We start from the raw sequence: 14277 nt of genomic DNA, 5'->3' as shown, positions 1-14277 counted from the left end.
AAATCGTTCCCCGATCATCTGTACTCGTTGGTTTCAGTGGTGAAACTAAAAAACAATGGGGGACATCAAGCTTCCTATATACATTGAGAGAGTGAACTCTTACCAAATATTTTGTGTTATAGATAACTTGTCTTGTTGCAGTGTAATTCTTAGCAGGCCATGGCTACATGGAATGAAAGCTGTAGTGTCTACTTATCACCAGTGTATAAAACTACCAACTCCTTAGGGGTTAGTGAAAATAGATGGCGACCAAGTGGAAGCTAAGAACTACTACTCCTCGTCCATGAAACCGACGGCTAAGCAAATGGTAGCATAGCAACTATAGCAAAATCCTAGGAATGTACTGGAAGCTCGAGAACAAGACCTAAAAGAAGTATCCTTGGACCCCGAGGATCCAAACATAAAAATTTTCCTAGGATCCGGTATCCCTACTAATATTGAAGAGGATCTAGTATCCTTCCTCAAGAAACGAAAATCCACATTTTCCTTCAAGCATTCCGACATGACAGGTATATCAAAAGAGGTAATTACTCATAAACTAGGCCTTGATAATTCTATTAAACCCGTTCACCAGAAGCGAAGGAAATTCGCTCCTGAGAGGAATGCGATCATACAACAAGAAGTTTAAAAACTTCTTAAGGCCGGTATGATCAGAGAGGTTAAGTATCCTCGATGGTTAGCTAATGTTGTGGTCATTTCAAAAAATAATGGAAGTGAAGGGTATGTGTCGATTTCACAAATTTAAACAAGGCATGTTCCAAGGATCCTTTCCCATTACCACAGATTAACTCCATGGTGGATACAACAACAGGACATGAGATGCTTACCTTTATGAATGCTTCCTCTGGATTTCAAAAAATTCAGATGGAACCATCTGATCAGGAAGACACAACATTCATGACTCCTACTGGAATATATTGCTATATTGCCATGCCTTTTGTACTAAGAAATGCAAGTGCGACATATCAACGCTTAGTCAATGTGATGTTTAAAGATCAACTAGGGAAGACCATGGAAGTATATATAAATGACATGGTAGTTAAATCCAAGAAGGCTGAAGATCATTTTAAAGACTTGGAAGTAGCCTTCAACATCCTCGACCAATATAACATGAAACTCAACCCATCCAAATGCCATTTTGGTGTTAAAGAGGGAAAGTTCCTTGGTTATATGGTCACTAAGAGGGGTATAGAGGCTAGCCCGAAACAGATAAAGGCCATCATCAACTTGAAGTCACCCGTGAATGCGAAAGATGTGCAAAGGTTAACCGGCAGGATTGCAGCCTTGAATAGGTTCATCTCCCGATCTTTGGAGAAGTGTAAGGATTTTATGATATCATTAGAAAGAACAGAAAGTTCGATTGGACGGAGAAACATGAGGCTGCACTCAAATCCTTGAATGATTACTTTTCTTCAGCACCAACATTAATGAAGCCAATAGACGGGGAACCCCTATCCTTGTAGTTAGCCGTCTCGGTAAATGCCGTAAGTGTTGTCCTTGTAAAGGACCATGAAGGGGAACAACATCCTGTTTATTATGTAAATAAAAGTCTTCTAGATGCTGAAGCCAGGTACTCTCATTTAGAAAAATTAATTCTTGCACTTATTATGGCTTCTACTAAGTTAAGGCATTACTTTGAAACTCATACTTTAATTGTGAAAACTAACTATCCTATCAAGAATGTTCTTAGAAAGGCACAGATGTCAGGTAGGATGGCTAAGTGGGCTGTAAAGCTGAGTGCATACGATATCCAATACGAGCCAAGGACTGCTATAAAGTCTCAAGCGCTAGCTGACTTTGTGGATGATGTTAGTAGTGATTTACAAAAGGAAGCCAACTTGGAGGTCCAACAGTTGGAGGAAACCAAGGATCCTTGGATTTTATTCAGGAATGGGGCATCCAACCTTAGAGGAACAGGTCTAGGTGTTCTACTGAAATCTTCACCGGGGGACATAATACCCCAGTCTATAGCCTGTGAGTTTCAATCAACAAATAATGAAGCGGAATACGAAGCTTTAGTCGTAGGTTTGCAACTAGCTAAACACATGAGGACCAGGTATCTTCAGGTGTATATAGATTCGTTATTAATAGCTAACCACTTTAATGGCTCATATGCTGTTAAAAGAGAAAAACTAATTAAATATCTAGACATCGTGAAAGAAATGTCAAAGTTCTTCGATTCTTTTAGTATTATACAGGTACCAAGGGAAGAAAATACTGGGGCAGATGCCTTAGCAAATCTAGCTTCATCTTTGAAAGTTTCGGAAGCTATGAAAATTCCGATCATCCATATACTCTCACCAGCAATAGGAGAACAAGAAATTTTGGAGATAACAACTAACAAAGATATTGTGCTTTAGGATCCGTTATCCTCACATAAACAAGGATCTTGGATCCTACCGATCAAGAAATTCATTCAAGATGGAGAGATTCCCGCCATAGGATATCCTAAAACCTTCAAACTTTAGGTATCACAATACATCTTATTACAAGATATTCTGTATAGGAAATCTCTTGCATGTCCGTACTTGAGGTGTATTGAGGAACCTGAAATCCAAGAGGTGCTCAAAGACTTTCACGAAGGTGATTGTGATAATCACACAGGAGGCAGAGCCCTGTTCTCTAGGATTCTAAGAACATGATAATTATGGTCAACCATGAAGAAAGATGCCATGGAGTATTCAAAGAAGCGTGATACTTGTCAAAGACATGGTAACATTCTGCACCAACCAGCGGAACCTATGTATCCCATATCCTTATCATGGCCTTTCATGAAGTGGGGCATTAATATTGTGGGTAAACTACCTAAAGCGCTAGGAGGAAAGGTGTTCTTTCTTGCCATGACTGATTACTTCATGAAATGGATAGAAGCAAAAACTTTTGTCCAAGTCCGCGAAAAAAATGTGATATCCTTCATTAAAAGAAATATTATTACTAGATTTGGTATTACTTCAGAAATTATATTTGATAATGGTTCCCAGTTTATCGGGAAAAGAACCACTAACTTTTGTGACATTTGGGGCATTAAGATGATCATTTCTACACCAGTTCACCCTCAAGACAATGGTCAAGCAGAAGCAAGCAACAAGTTATCATTAACAACTTGAAGAAGAAACTAGGATCCAAGAAAGGCAAGTAGGCTGAGGAGCTCCCTTATGTCCTTTGGGCTAATAGAACAACACCAAAGAATGCAACTGGACAAACACCCTTCTCGTTGGTGTTTGGATCAGAAGCTATAATCGCTACAGAAATGGTGGTTCCTACTGCTAGAACAAGCATCCGTGATCCTCAGGACAACAATGAAGTTCTTCTCCAAGATCTAGATACTGTTGATGAGCTCAAAGACTTAGCCAAGATCAGAATGGCAGCATATCAACAAAGGGTAGCTGAGTCATACAACAAGAACATCAGGATTCGAAGATTTCAAGAAGGAGATCTAGTCTTAAGGAAAGCTTCCTAAAATACAACTAATCCCGCAGATGGAAAGCTAGCACCAAAGTGGGTAGGCCCCTACTTGATCGAATCAAAAGTAGGAAAAGAGGCATATCATTTACTTACCAAGGAAGGTGACTGACTACCAAGAGTATGAAATGCCATCCATCTTAAGAAGTATTTTGTCTAGCCATGATCATGGATCCTTAAAGGAATAAGGATCCTCAAGTTGGTAAAATTTTATTCTATCATTTATTTATTTCAGTTTTACGTTACTAGCTAAAGGAAAATGTATTCTTAACCATTATCTTTTCCAAGCATTAAGTAACAATATTTCAATAAGAGGTTCAATGACTAAGAGGTTGGCCACATCTTCCTCACGCTCAAGGTACATTGCTATTTCCTTGGCCTAGCCCATGATTAAGGTGTGACCTCCTATGGTCATATCTTCCAAGGTTTAAAGGTTTTCACCTTTCTTACGAATTAGAGTTTCTACACTCTCGCCTGTAACGCACGTTATCCGAAGTTTAGTTCGGGGCAGTGGGACCAATACACGCTTAGTGGCTGACAATTTCATTGCTTTCGCCTATATGGAGGATCCTACAAATTATGGTAGACATACAATACCTAAGGTTTTGGCGTTTTCACGTCATACACGTTTGGGCTAAATCTCGGGTTGGGCGAGTCCCCAGTTGGCATCCGTATCTTTGGGCCAGTCCCAAATTTGGGCTTATCCCCAGTATTTGGTCATGTCCCTAGTTTTTGGGCTTGTCTTCAGTTACACGGGCTTGTCCCTAGTTGCACGGGCTTGTCCCCATTTTTATTTATTTGGGCGTGTCCCCTGTTTGTTGGGTTTAATCCTAGTTAATATGATAAGTAATATGCATCAGATAACCTAAGTCTAAGTACAAGGATCATGGAAATATCAACACTTGTAGTAATCTAGGTCTAGTCAGACCTTATGGTATGAACTCTACTTATCAATTGTAAGTCCAAGTGGCTTATTAATAATAATAACTTAAAACTTTTAACTACTTGCGTGTTGTTTGTTATTCTGAAAGCATATTTGTTACACTCTTAGATTTATTAAAAGTTTTGAGAAAATTTTCTAGGATAAATTATCCTTATAAAAACAGATTAAGAATCCTGGCTCCTTACATCTATAAAGTTATAAAGATTAAAACCGAAAATAAACAATAGCTAAGTAGGATATAGGATCACTAATCCTAAGACAATATTAAAGGGTAACAAAGGTGGATGGATCCTATTTTTGTGTGGATGAAGCCTTTGATGCCCCTATCTTTATTTTACCTACACTTTATGAACTATTAGTAACACTTGCTTAACCCAGGTGGATGGTCCATCTTTTGCATGGTGAAATCCGGGAACATACCAGAATCAAATATCCAAAAAACACCAACAAAACAAAGAAAAATGAGCTCAGGCCTTTCTTTGCATCCTTCATCGCCCATACCAGCAACTTCTTCTTCTGCCACAACCTCAGCTCCTTCCTTGCTTAATCCAGCTCTACTACCTTCGGCTACCTCAGCTTCCTCTTTGTTATCTCCACCACCAAGCGCAACCAGAGCTTGCTTCCACTTCTCCACATCCCATGTTGACCTGTCAAAGGCAGGATCACCAACTTCCATAGCCATCTTGATCCTTTCCTGCAACACTGACTTGGCCGCCCACATCTTGGTATCTTCGGTAGCCTGTTTCACTTCTTCTTGATGCTGGGATTCCGTTGTGGATAGCAGATCCTCCAGGCGTTTTTTCTCCTTAGCAAGCTTGGCTTGCACTTTGTCCTTCGCGGAAGCCATGGTTCGCATCCCAGTAAGGCTCTCTTCCAGTTCACTAACGATCTTCTCGTGATAACCTTTGGAAGAATTCACAGCCTGAACAAGAAAATTGGACAAGGTCAGAAGGATACTATACTCATAAATAAAGATTATTAGGATTGAGGATACTTGCTGCAGTAAGCATGTCGAAAGGACTCTCTGATTCTGAAGGTTTCTTCCTCTTAGCGTTTCGTGGCTCGGAGATGACAGTCTCCTTTAGAGCTTTCTTCTTGACAACTTGAGGAGTTATGAGGCTATCGATGTCCTCCAAGGAGAACTTGCTGACTGACTTGCTAGATTTCTGAGCGCCAACACAGCATAAGAAATAGATAAGTCTTCTATTAATTTACTTTATTATATAACCTTAAATCTTACTTGACATATTGCTGGTAGATTCTAAATAGTCTTCACGAAACACTTCTATAAAATTGGCTTGGAAGGTACGAACTTCAGGATCCAGGGCAAGAAATTTCTTTGCTTTTTCTTTTGGTCCAGGTTGGTTAGCCAAAGAAGAGAAGTTATCCACTGCAAGAATAAAAAAACATAGAAAAGCGATTAAAAGAAAGATCAGTTATCCTAAATAGTTTTTTGAAGGATCCAGGATCCTACCCTTTTTAACCCATTTCAACGGTAAATCAACCCCACCAGGAATGGAGCTTCGATTAACAAAAAAGAATTGGTTCTTCCAAAAGTAACCATTTTGGGTAACTTTGGAAATCGGGGTTGGTTTTCGGGGTTTGGAATTTAGTAGGAATCGATTTGACCCATGAGTGGTTAGGATGTAAAGGTGTGATAGTTCCGACACGCTGAACTCAATGTTCTCTTCCTTTATTATCCTCTCAACGGTATGCAAGACTATCCAAATCATCGGCATTGCTTGGATATAACTCATGCCGGTCGAGTCGAAAAGACTCCGGGTGAACGCCGGAAAAGGATAGGAGTAACCAAGGAGAAAAGGGCATGCCGGAAAGCAAACCAAAGTCTGCGAATAGGCGTCACATCGGACTGAGGAGTGAAATGGTCGGAATATGATCTCCGGTGGAAATACTGGGATTAGACCATCAATTTCAGGATCTGTAAACGTACAGATTTAAGAAGAAGGATTAGAAAGAAGGTTTTGTGACTGCATTTATGCTAATTTCGGTTTATCGGAGGAAGAAGATGAAGTGACAGGCATATTTTGAAAGAAAATATTATTGATGAAAGAGAAATGGTAGAAGAAAAATACCTCATTTCCGACGATATAAGGATATAAAGGGTTAAGCTATCACATATATAGGCGGAGTAGCGGTTCCCAAGGTGTGTTATAACCGCGTAATCATAACTCCTAACCCGTCTTATCATCTTTAATTATTTTTGCAGGGGATTTGAAATTCAAAATGACAGCTGTTATCCACAAATAACCGCCATTTTGGGGGAAATTGTTAGGTCACGGATAACAAATCCTGCGGATATGTTATTCTTGAAGACGTGTCTGGATCAATTATCCTCCATGAGAGTTCCAGAATCATGTCAGGATTAAGGATCCTCGGTATTTGTCGTTAATAATGATTGTTTCTCATGTGTAGGTTTATAATTAAAAGGTCTAACGGCTAGAAGACCTAGTCCTCCTATTTTTACGTTATGGAGTTCATTCAGCACGTGGTCAAAAGGCTTGGACGTGGCTAGTGGGAGAGTGGCGCAAAGATAGGACTATTAGTTAGCTTTTATTTTTGTATAATAACGAGCTTATGATCAGTTAGGTTACACGACACACTCCATATTCGTTAAGTAGTGGATAGAGCTTACTATAGCAGTTCACACACACATTCGCAATTATTGTATTATTGATCATAACATCCAAACCTTGTAACACCAATTTTTGATTAATAAAGAGGTGATACACGATTTTTCATCACACAGGGCTTTTGTGCCGGCGATTCGACCAAGATCAAGGACTTTTCCTCGCAAAAAATCTATGTGTTCTCGTTTACATTCGTATCATAATTGTTATTGTCACACAAGCACTAAACCTCACTTTACAAATTTAGTTACATTATCCTTGATTGATTTTTGACCAAAACTGGAATGTCGAGTCGTTACAGTAATCAGGCAAAAATTGCTTCCCTTGGTTGAGTGTGGGTGAAATGAATTTGTTTTTGGGATGAATGAGGTTCAATCCCGTAACTTCCTATTTATAGGCAAAAATTGAACTATATCGCGATACGCTATGGAGTTTATTGTCGGCCGCCGCTTATCGCGACGCCGCAATTTCTGTGAGAATTCCACGTAATGACACGTGGCTTGTCAAAATGTGCCACATGTTGACACGTGGTTGGACACGTGTACTCGGTTGCCTAACGAGGTCATCTTGTGTCGTGATGGTCCTATAGGTTTGGCCATCGCGTATCGCGTAGCCGCCCAAATCTTGTTTTAAATGCAATCTCATCGCGTTATGCGATGGGTTTATGTGTATCCCGTCGTGTATCGTGATGAGATGATATTTTTAGAATTTTCATTCTAAGTCCCTAGACTTTATAAGTTGGCATTTTTAGCTAAATCTATAATGGATATCTACGTTGTGTTACAGCACCATACCGCCAACATAAAGCAACATAACACTCATACAAAACCTCCGATGAACTACTTAAAATAATGCCATCGTTTTTGCTTATAACATGTTCTCCATCATTATTAAATCTACAAGGAAAAATTTTTTGTTGATCCAGTTACACAATTGTGTGACAAAAAATAAACCTTGAATTTTTCCGCTTGGTTTTATGTAATGTCATATTTTCTGTTTCTGAATATTTTTTTTGTTGAACAAACATTAAGCCTCCTGCTACATCTATATATCTTTTTTCCCGATCAAACTTATTTGTTCCTTCTGGGTAGCATTGTAATTAATCACTGTCTTGATAAACTTTGGAACCCACCGGATCTACATAATCATTCCAAGAATCACCCATCCCTGAAGCATTTCAATCTGATCTATCAACAAACGTGCTTGCGATCAATCTTCCGAAGCGATTCCTTCAACAATACTTAGAAATATTAAATATTTTCAAGTTGATTTAAAATAAAAATCTATAAAAATTAGAATGGTAATAGAAAACCTATACTTAGAAATTCAAACGGGTATTGTCTTGGTAAACTAATGGATATATATATGATAAGCACTATGTGTATTCATAAATAAAAAAATTTGAATCCAAATTATCTTGGATTCGAATTCGGATGGTGGTTTTGAAAACTTTCGGATAAATATTTTTTTAATTATTATAATATATATTATTTATAAATTCAGATAATTTTTCGGATATTTCAGATATCCAAAATATTTTCTTTTAACCCTCCAGATATCCACGGGGTGTTGCATTACACACCTTAAACTTTGCACATTTCTTCTCATATCCCTCAGGTTGCTTAACATAGTCATTTTCTCTTAACCCTCCATGTAAAATGAAGCCTTCACATCCATATGAAACACCATCGAACTCATTTTAGTTTATATTGCCAGGATAAGCCTAACTGTAACATCCTACTTTTAAAATAATAAATAAAAGAATCTTGTTTATTTAATGGTGTGTTATTGTTTAGTTAAGTTAAATAATAATACATTGAGTGGTGGGCATGGAAATAAAAGAAGGGTAAGGGAATGGTTATGGGCCTTAAGGTTCGTAGGCTTACACTTTATAAACCCCTTAAATCTCTCTAAAACCCTAAACCCTCATATCCACCTTTGCCTCCACACACTCAAAAACACACACGAACACTCTCCTTCAAATTCGAATCCAAATCTGAGCTAAAGGAGGGCATATTTAGTGTTCAAGCATCACCAAACAACAAGAAACCCGTCTAGATCACCTGTTGACTTGGATATGTAGTGTATCGGATCCAAACAGATACATTTGTTGTTAAAAGGCTAAGTGTTTGAGATCGGTTAGCAATGAAAATGAGTAGGATAGTAAATCGGATCATAAAGTGTAAGAACAACATAAATTTACAGTAAACGAGTTAACGGGTGCAATTCGGGAATAACAGGTGACGTTCGGAGCTTGTTTAAGCAAGAAGGTGAAGTCGTTGTGACCTAGAACTTGTTGTAGTAGTAATACGGGCATAAGGGGGTGAAAGAAAATGATTAAAACTAAAAGGCATGAAAAATTAGTTTCAAATCGTATTTATAAGAAAACTCAATTTGATTCGTTTAAGAAAACATGATTCGATTCATTTTGGAAACTCGACTTGATTCGTTTGTACCCTTGGACACTTCTAGGGGTTACCGCTCCTAGGACGTCGCTGCCAGGGATGCTGCCCTCGGACCCCCGTTTGTTAGGGGTTTCACTAACCTAGAAATATGATCTGGTAAGGATTAGTTAAGTGATGCTTGTTAATTGTAACACGGCTAGTCGTGCCCAGCTGAAAAGAGGTGTGACCCTAAACTCATAGAGGAACAGGATTCAGGTGAGTTTCTAGCCTCATTTCTCTATTTATCTTTTCGGGGTTGTGTGCATACTCATATGTGATAAGTTAATACTCTTATTTTAACTAGCAAGTGTATGGCATGTGAATGTTGTATGTATATCAAAAGGTTAAGAATGTATGATTGTATATATAAATCTGTATATATAGGAATTTATGTATGGTGGTATGGTTGTATGTCATATGGTTAAGGGTTGTAGACCCTAACCATATCTTCAAATGTTAAAGGGTTGTAGACCCTGATAATATCTGCGAAGGTTAAAGGGTTGCAGACCTTAATAATATATGCGAAAGTTAAACGGTTGCAGACCCTAATAATATCTATTAAGTTTACATGGCGAAAGGCTCTTTAAAACATTGAATGATTATGTATGCACTAAATAATGAAGGTGAGTTAGAAATATGAAAGTGTGAAAGTTTGAAAGAATGAAAGTATAAAAGTATGAATATATGTATGAAAGGAAGGTAAGCATGTTAAGTATATAATATGTATCTTTGGATACGTATATGTAAGTATGTGTAGGTAATGTATGTTTCCTGTTTAACTAGAACTCACTCAGCGTAGCTGACTTTTAGTACACACGTAGGCAAACAGAATGAGCCAGCTGGCTTGAGGGGGACACATGGTGGATGGATAAAGAAGATGGCATCTGAAGATTTGAAATTATGATGTTTTGTGATGTTTGAACTTAAAATATATGTTTAGATGATTGTTTATATTTAAGATTGGGTAATGATAGTTGAAGTTTTAATTATTTCTAGAAAGTTTTAATTAACTCTGATATTTAGAACTGTGTTTATGATTAAATCCAACGTCCAAATAGGGCAACCAGGTTCGGGGCGTTACACTAACAGTTTCTATTCTAGCCACTGGTGCAAATGCCTCTTAAAAGTCAATCCCTACTTGTTGCACATATCCTTTTGCAATTAGTCTGGCTTTGTACATAGTTATTCTACCAATAACATCCTTTTTCACTTTATATACCCACTTTAAACCAATTGGGTTACTGTTATCTAGAGGATCAGTTACCCTAAAGTTTCATTTCTAATAATGTCCAGCATTTCTTATTCATAGCCTCTCTCCACACCTTCTCCTTAACAACTTCTTAAAATGTGACCGGTCCTCCTTCTGGAGTCAATAACAACTCTATTATGTTACTTTCTTCTACTCTTCCAGTTCCCAAACTAAAACTTCCATGAAGTCTTGATGATGACATAGGCGCTATAGTTGACCTTCTCACCATCGACTATTCTGGTGTAGATTCATAGAATATTAGCATTAGAAGATTAACCCTCCGCAAACTAACTTTGGTTTGGGGATCAAATCTCAGTTATGACCATATTGCCCTTCTTCGCCTGGGTAACCTTCTCCCCCCTTATCAGAACATATCATCTGATCATTATCACTAAGTAACTAAAAATCTACCCAACAAGGTTTACATGTGCTAACTTCCTACATATAGCTTGACCAATCCCATTTCTTGGATTCATCAAATTGCACATCCCTACTTACCACAATCCTCTTCTTGCCCACATCATACATTCTATCAACCTTTGTGTAACATCCCGAAACTTTTGGGAAAATTTGTCAAATTGTGAAAGACGAAGGATCAAAAATGAGAAATAAAAACAGAATTTGGTTCCAATCGCGCATCACGACGGACAAAGCCAGGTCCATCTTGATACGCGATAGACTTGCAAAATACCTGAAAAATGGGTGGTGTCGCGCTACGTTGACTCTATCCATTTGATTATCGTGATACGCGATGACCACGTTAAGTAACCGGGGACACGTGGCGAGTCATCAAACCACGTGGCAACATCCAACGTTACAAGAGTGCCGCGCTATGCAACAACTTGTTCTCCATCCCGTCGCGATATACGATGAATCCCAAACTCAGCGTGTAAAAGGGGGACTCGGGCGGGAAGTGTAATATGCATTCCTGACACACTCTCAATCACACATACACACACCCAACCTCAATATACATGCTAACGAGCCGAACTCCGAAGTTCCGACGGTCTTATCCCCGATACACAACATAGAGTTGAAGTGATGCTCGATCGACTTTAACCTGTAACCTCCAAGTAGACGTAATAAGGTAGGGTTTCCGCTTACGTTATTTTAACATATGGCTAAGACCGTAGTTAGGGGTATGGCATAAACCTTGAACAATTTAAATACATATTATGATGTTTCATATACAAAGGTTATAGTCAAAATAATGTTTCTTCATGACTAAGAAGTATAAAGTTTTACATACAAGGGCTATAATCAAATTAATGTTTCTTCTTGAAGAAGAAACCCAAACTTAAAATATACGTTTCATCATGAAGAAGAAATGTAGCACATGATTGGTAAATAAACAGAAAGACTACAGGTCTAAATATTTTATTAAAACAAATGATTTATCAAGGTTTAAAACTATGCAAATTTAAACTAAAGGCCTAAAGCTAGATCATTTGATCTAGACATGTATACAAGTTATTCACGTAACTATAGGTTTGAGGTAACGGGCACAAACATAAATGATTGAGACACACTAATCATCATAGCACATGTGAATACGTATAATCTTTTTACAAGTAAACTCTTCAAATGAGTCATTTACACAAAAGTTACAGGGGATTATAGATCGCTAAAACTTTAGTATCTGTGGGCATTCAGACTAGTTATACTTGTGCCTGAATCCATACATATGCGGGTAGAGGTTCCCCCCATTACGTTTTGCATCATGTCCCGTATCATTGTGCCAGTCTATAGGTGTGGGCTTAGCTATGTGCATATAATTAGTATGCCGGTCTACAAGGTCATTGATTGTTTCGAGTATGAACTAAAGGTTTACATAAAATGTTTTAGTGTCAACGTCTTCGCCAGCATGTGTTACTAGGGTATTTTATAAACTGTTTATAGGTAATGAGGATTGGACGACTAGAGATGATGATATAGCCATTAGATGGTCTAATGGCTCAGATTATAGTTTTAATATTGTAAAAAAGATGTAAATTAATTTGCATAATGTACAAGATTATCACACTTGAAACACTTAATTTTTTACGTATCTTTCTTTGGTGTTTGATTTCTTGAACGATGTTCATGATCCATCTCTTTTCCTTTCTGATTAGACCGTGAATCCTTTCCCCATCTCTTATTTCTTGAATTGGGCTCCTTTTTCCTTTATTGCCATTCATAGTAGGTAAGCAATAACTGGTCTTCTTTAACCATTGCTTGTTTACCCTTCAAATTAGTTATCTCTTCAAATGTTTTCAAATGCCTAATTTCTTCATAAAACAACATAGTGTCAAGATTAAGAAATTGTTCTATGGAAGCAATAATTTGTATGAACTTCTTAGGGATAAAATTAAGTAACTTTTGAACCAATACCTTCTCATCATATGATTCTTCAAAATCAATTGCCTTAGACCGAATTGTTGTTATCTTACCAGCAAAATCGTTTATATTGTCTCCTTCATTCATCTTCAGACGTTCAAACTCATTCTTTAGAGTTGCCATTTTTGCCTTCTTGACCCGGTTTACTCCAACGAATTTTGTACGAATTGATACCCACATCTCCCTCGTTGTTATAAGATTTGCCACCTGAAGGACCAAATGTTTGGTAGGGCTTGGAAGAGATATGCAATTGTGGCATTATTCTTCTTAGCATCAATAGTGGCTGTTGTATCTGTAAGCTTAATCACTTCCCACAAGCCGTGAACGTTGATGATTACCTTCAATTTCACTACCCAAATCGTATAATTTGTCGCTGTTAGAACATGGAATTTCAACGGAATTGACATATAATTCTCTCTATTTTGAGGAGCGGGGGTTCCCATCTTTGATCTTTGAAAGTATTTTTGTTAAAATCGATTATATCCAAATCGATGACTTAATCAAGCGATTAAGAACCGCTTTGATACCAATTGAACCAGGTACCAAGAACAAAATGAGGGTTATGAACAAGGAATGTTTATTTATTAACCAAAAAATGTACATAATTGAATTAACAAAATACACAAAACTATTCAACTTATATTGAGCCCTAACCAACTGATTACAACTGCTATTTTCATTATTTACACATTTAACTCCTGCACTTTGAAATTACCACGAAAGGCCCCTTAACTTCTAACGGTCTCTGCTGCCTCTTATCACCACAACCTCCTCTTCTCTCACCATGACCACCACCTTTCCAGTTGCCACTGTGTTCACAGCCTAGTTTATGTATTTTATAGTCGTTCTAAAAGAAATTTAAAGTTCTATCTAACAAGGTTTTTTTTTTATAAATCTAGTGGATTATGAATCCAGCTATAAATATAATAAATCAAGTTTTAAATTTATCATTGATTACAATTTATTAATTAGACTATTGGACTATGTTAATCCCACACTTCAACTCGAGATGTATTGAAGATTTTGGTCTTTCATTACATGGTCTATTCCAAAGGTAGATTGGATGAATATCAAAACTTTCTTTTGAATAAATATTCACATATTTATATTGTTTAGTTAGATAAGAACTAAATATGTCGCTTACACTGCGTTATT

General features: G+C 37.5%; 1 protein-coding gene across 1 annotated transcript; it reads right to left on the bottom strand.

Annotated features, from left to right (window-relative positions):
• Positions 1 to 12909: 12909 nt before the first annotated feature.
• Positions 12910 to 13245, bottom strand: LOC143570490 (uncharacterized). Its single transcript, XM_077056154.1, has one exon. It carries the CDS (start codon positions 13243 to 13245, stop codon positions 12910 to 12912), a length of 336 nt encoding a protein of 111 aa, XP_076912269.1.
• Between the last annotated feature and the right edge of the window lie 1032 nt (positions 13246 to 14277).

This window comes from Bidens hawaiensis, unplaced genomic scaffold, assembly GCF_021521415.1.
Source record: "Bidens hawaiensis isolate Kalapana, Puna unplaced genomic scaffold, B.hawaiensis_p1.1 tig00000097_1, whole genome shotgun sequence".
NCBI lineage: Eukaryota > Viridiplantae > Streptophyta > Magnoliopsida > Asterales > Asteraceae > Bidens > Bidens hawaiensis.
Note: the sequence above shows the minus strand (reverse complement) of the source record. Positions and strands in the feature narration are given on the sequence as shown.

Bases quoted from the DNA above. Each gene is read 5' to 3' on its own strand.
- LOC143570490 (XM_077056154.1), bottom strand. From the start codon at position 13,245: ATGGCAACTCTAAAGAATGAGTTTGAACGTCTGAAGATGAATGAAGGA.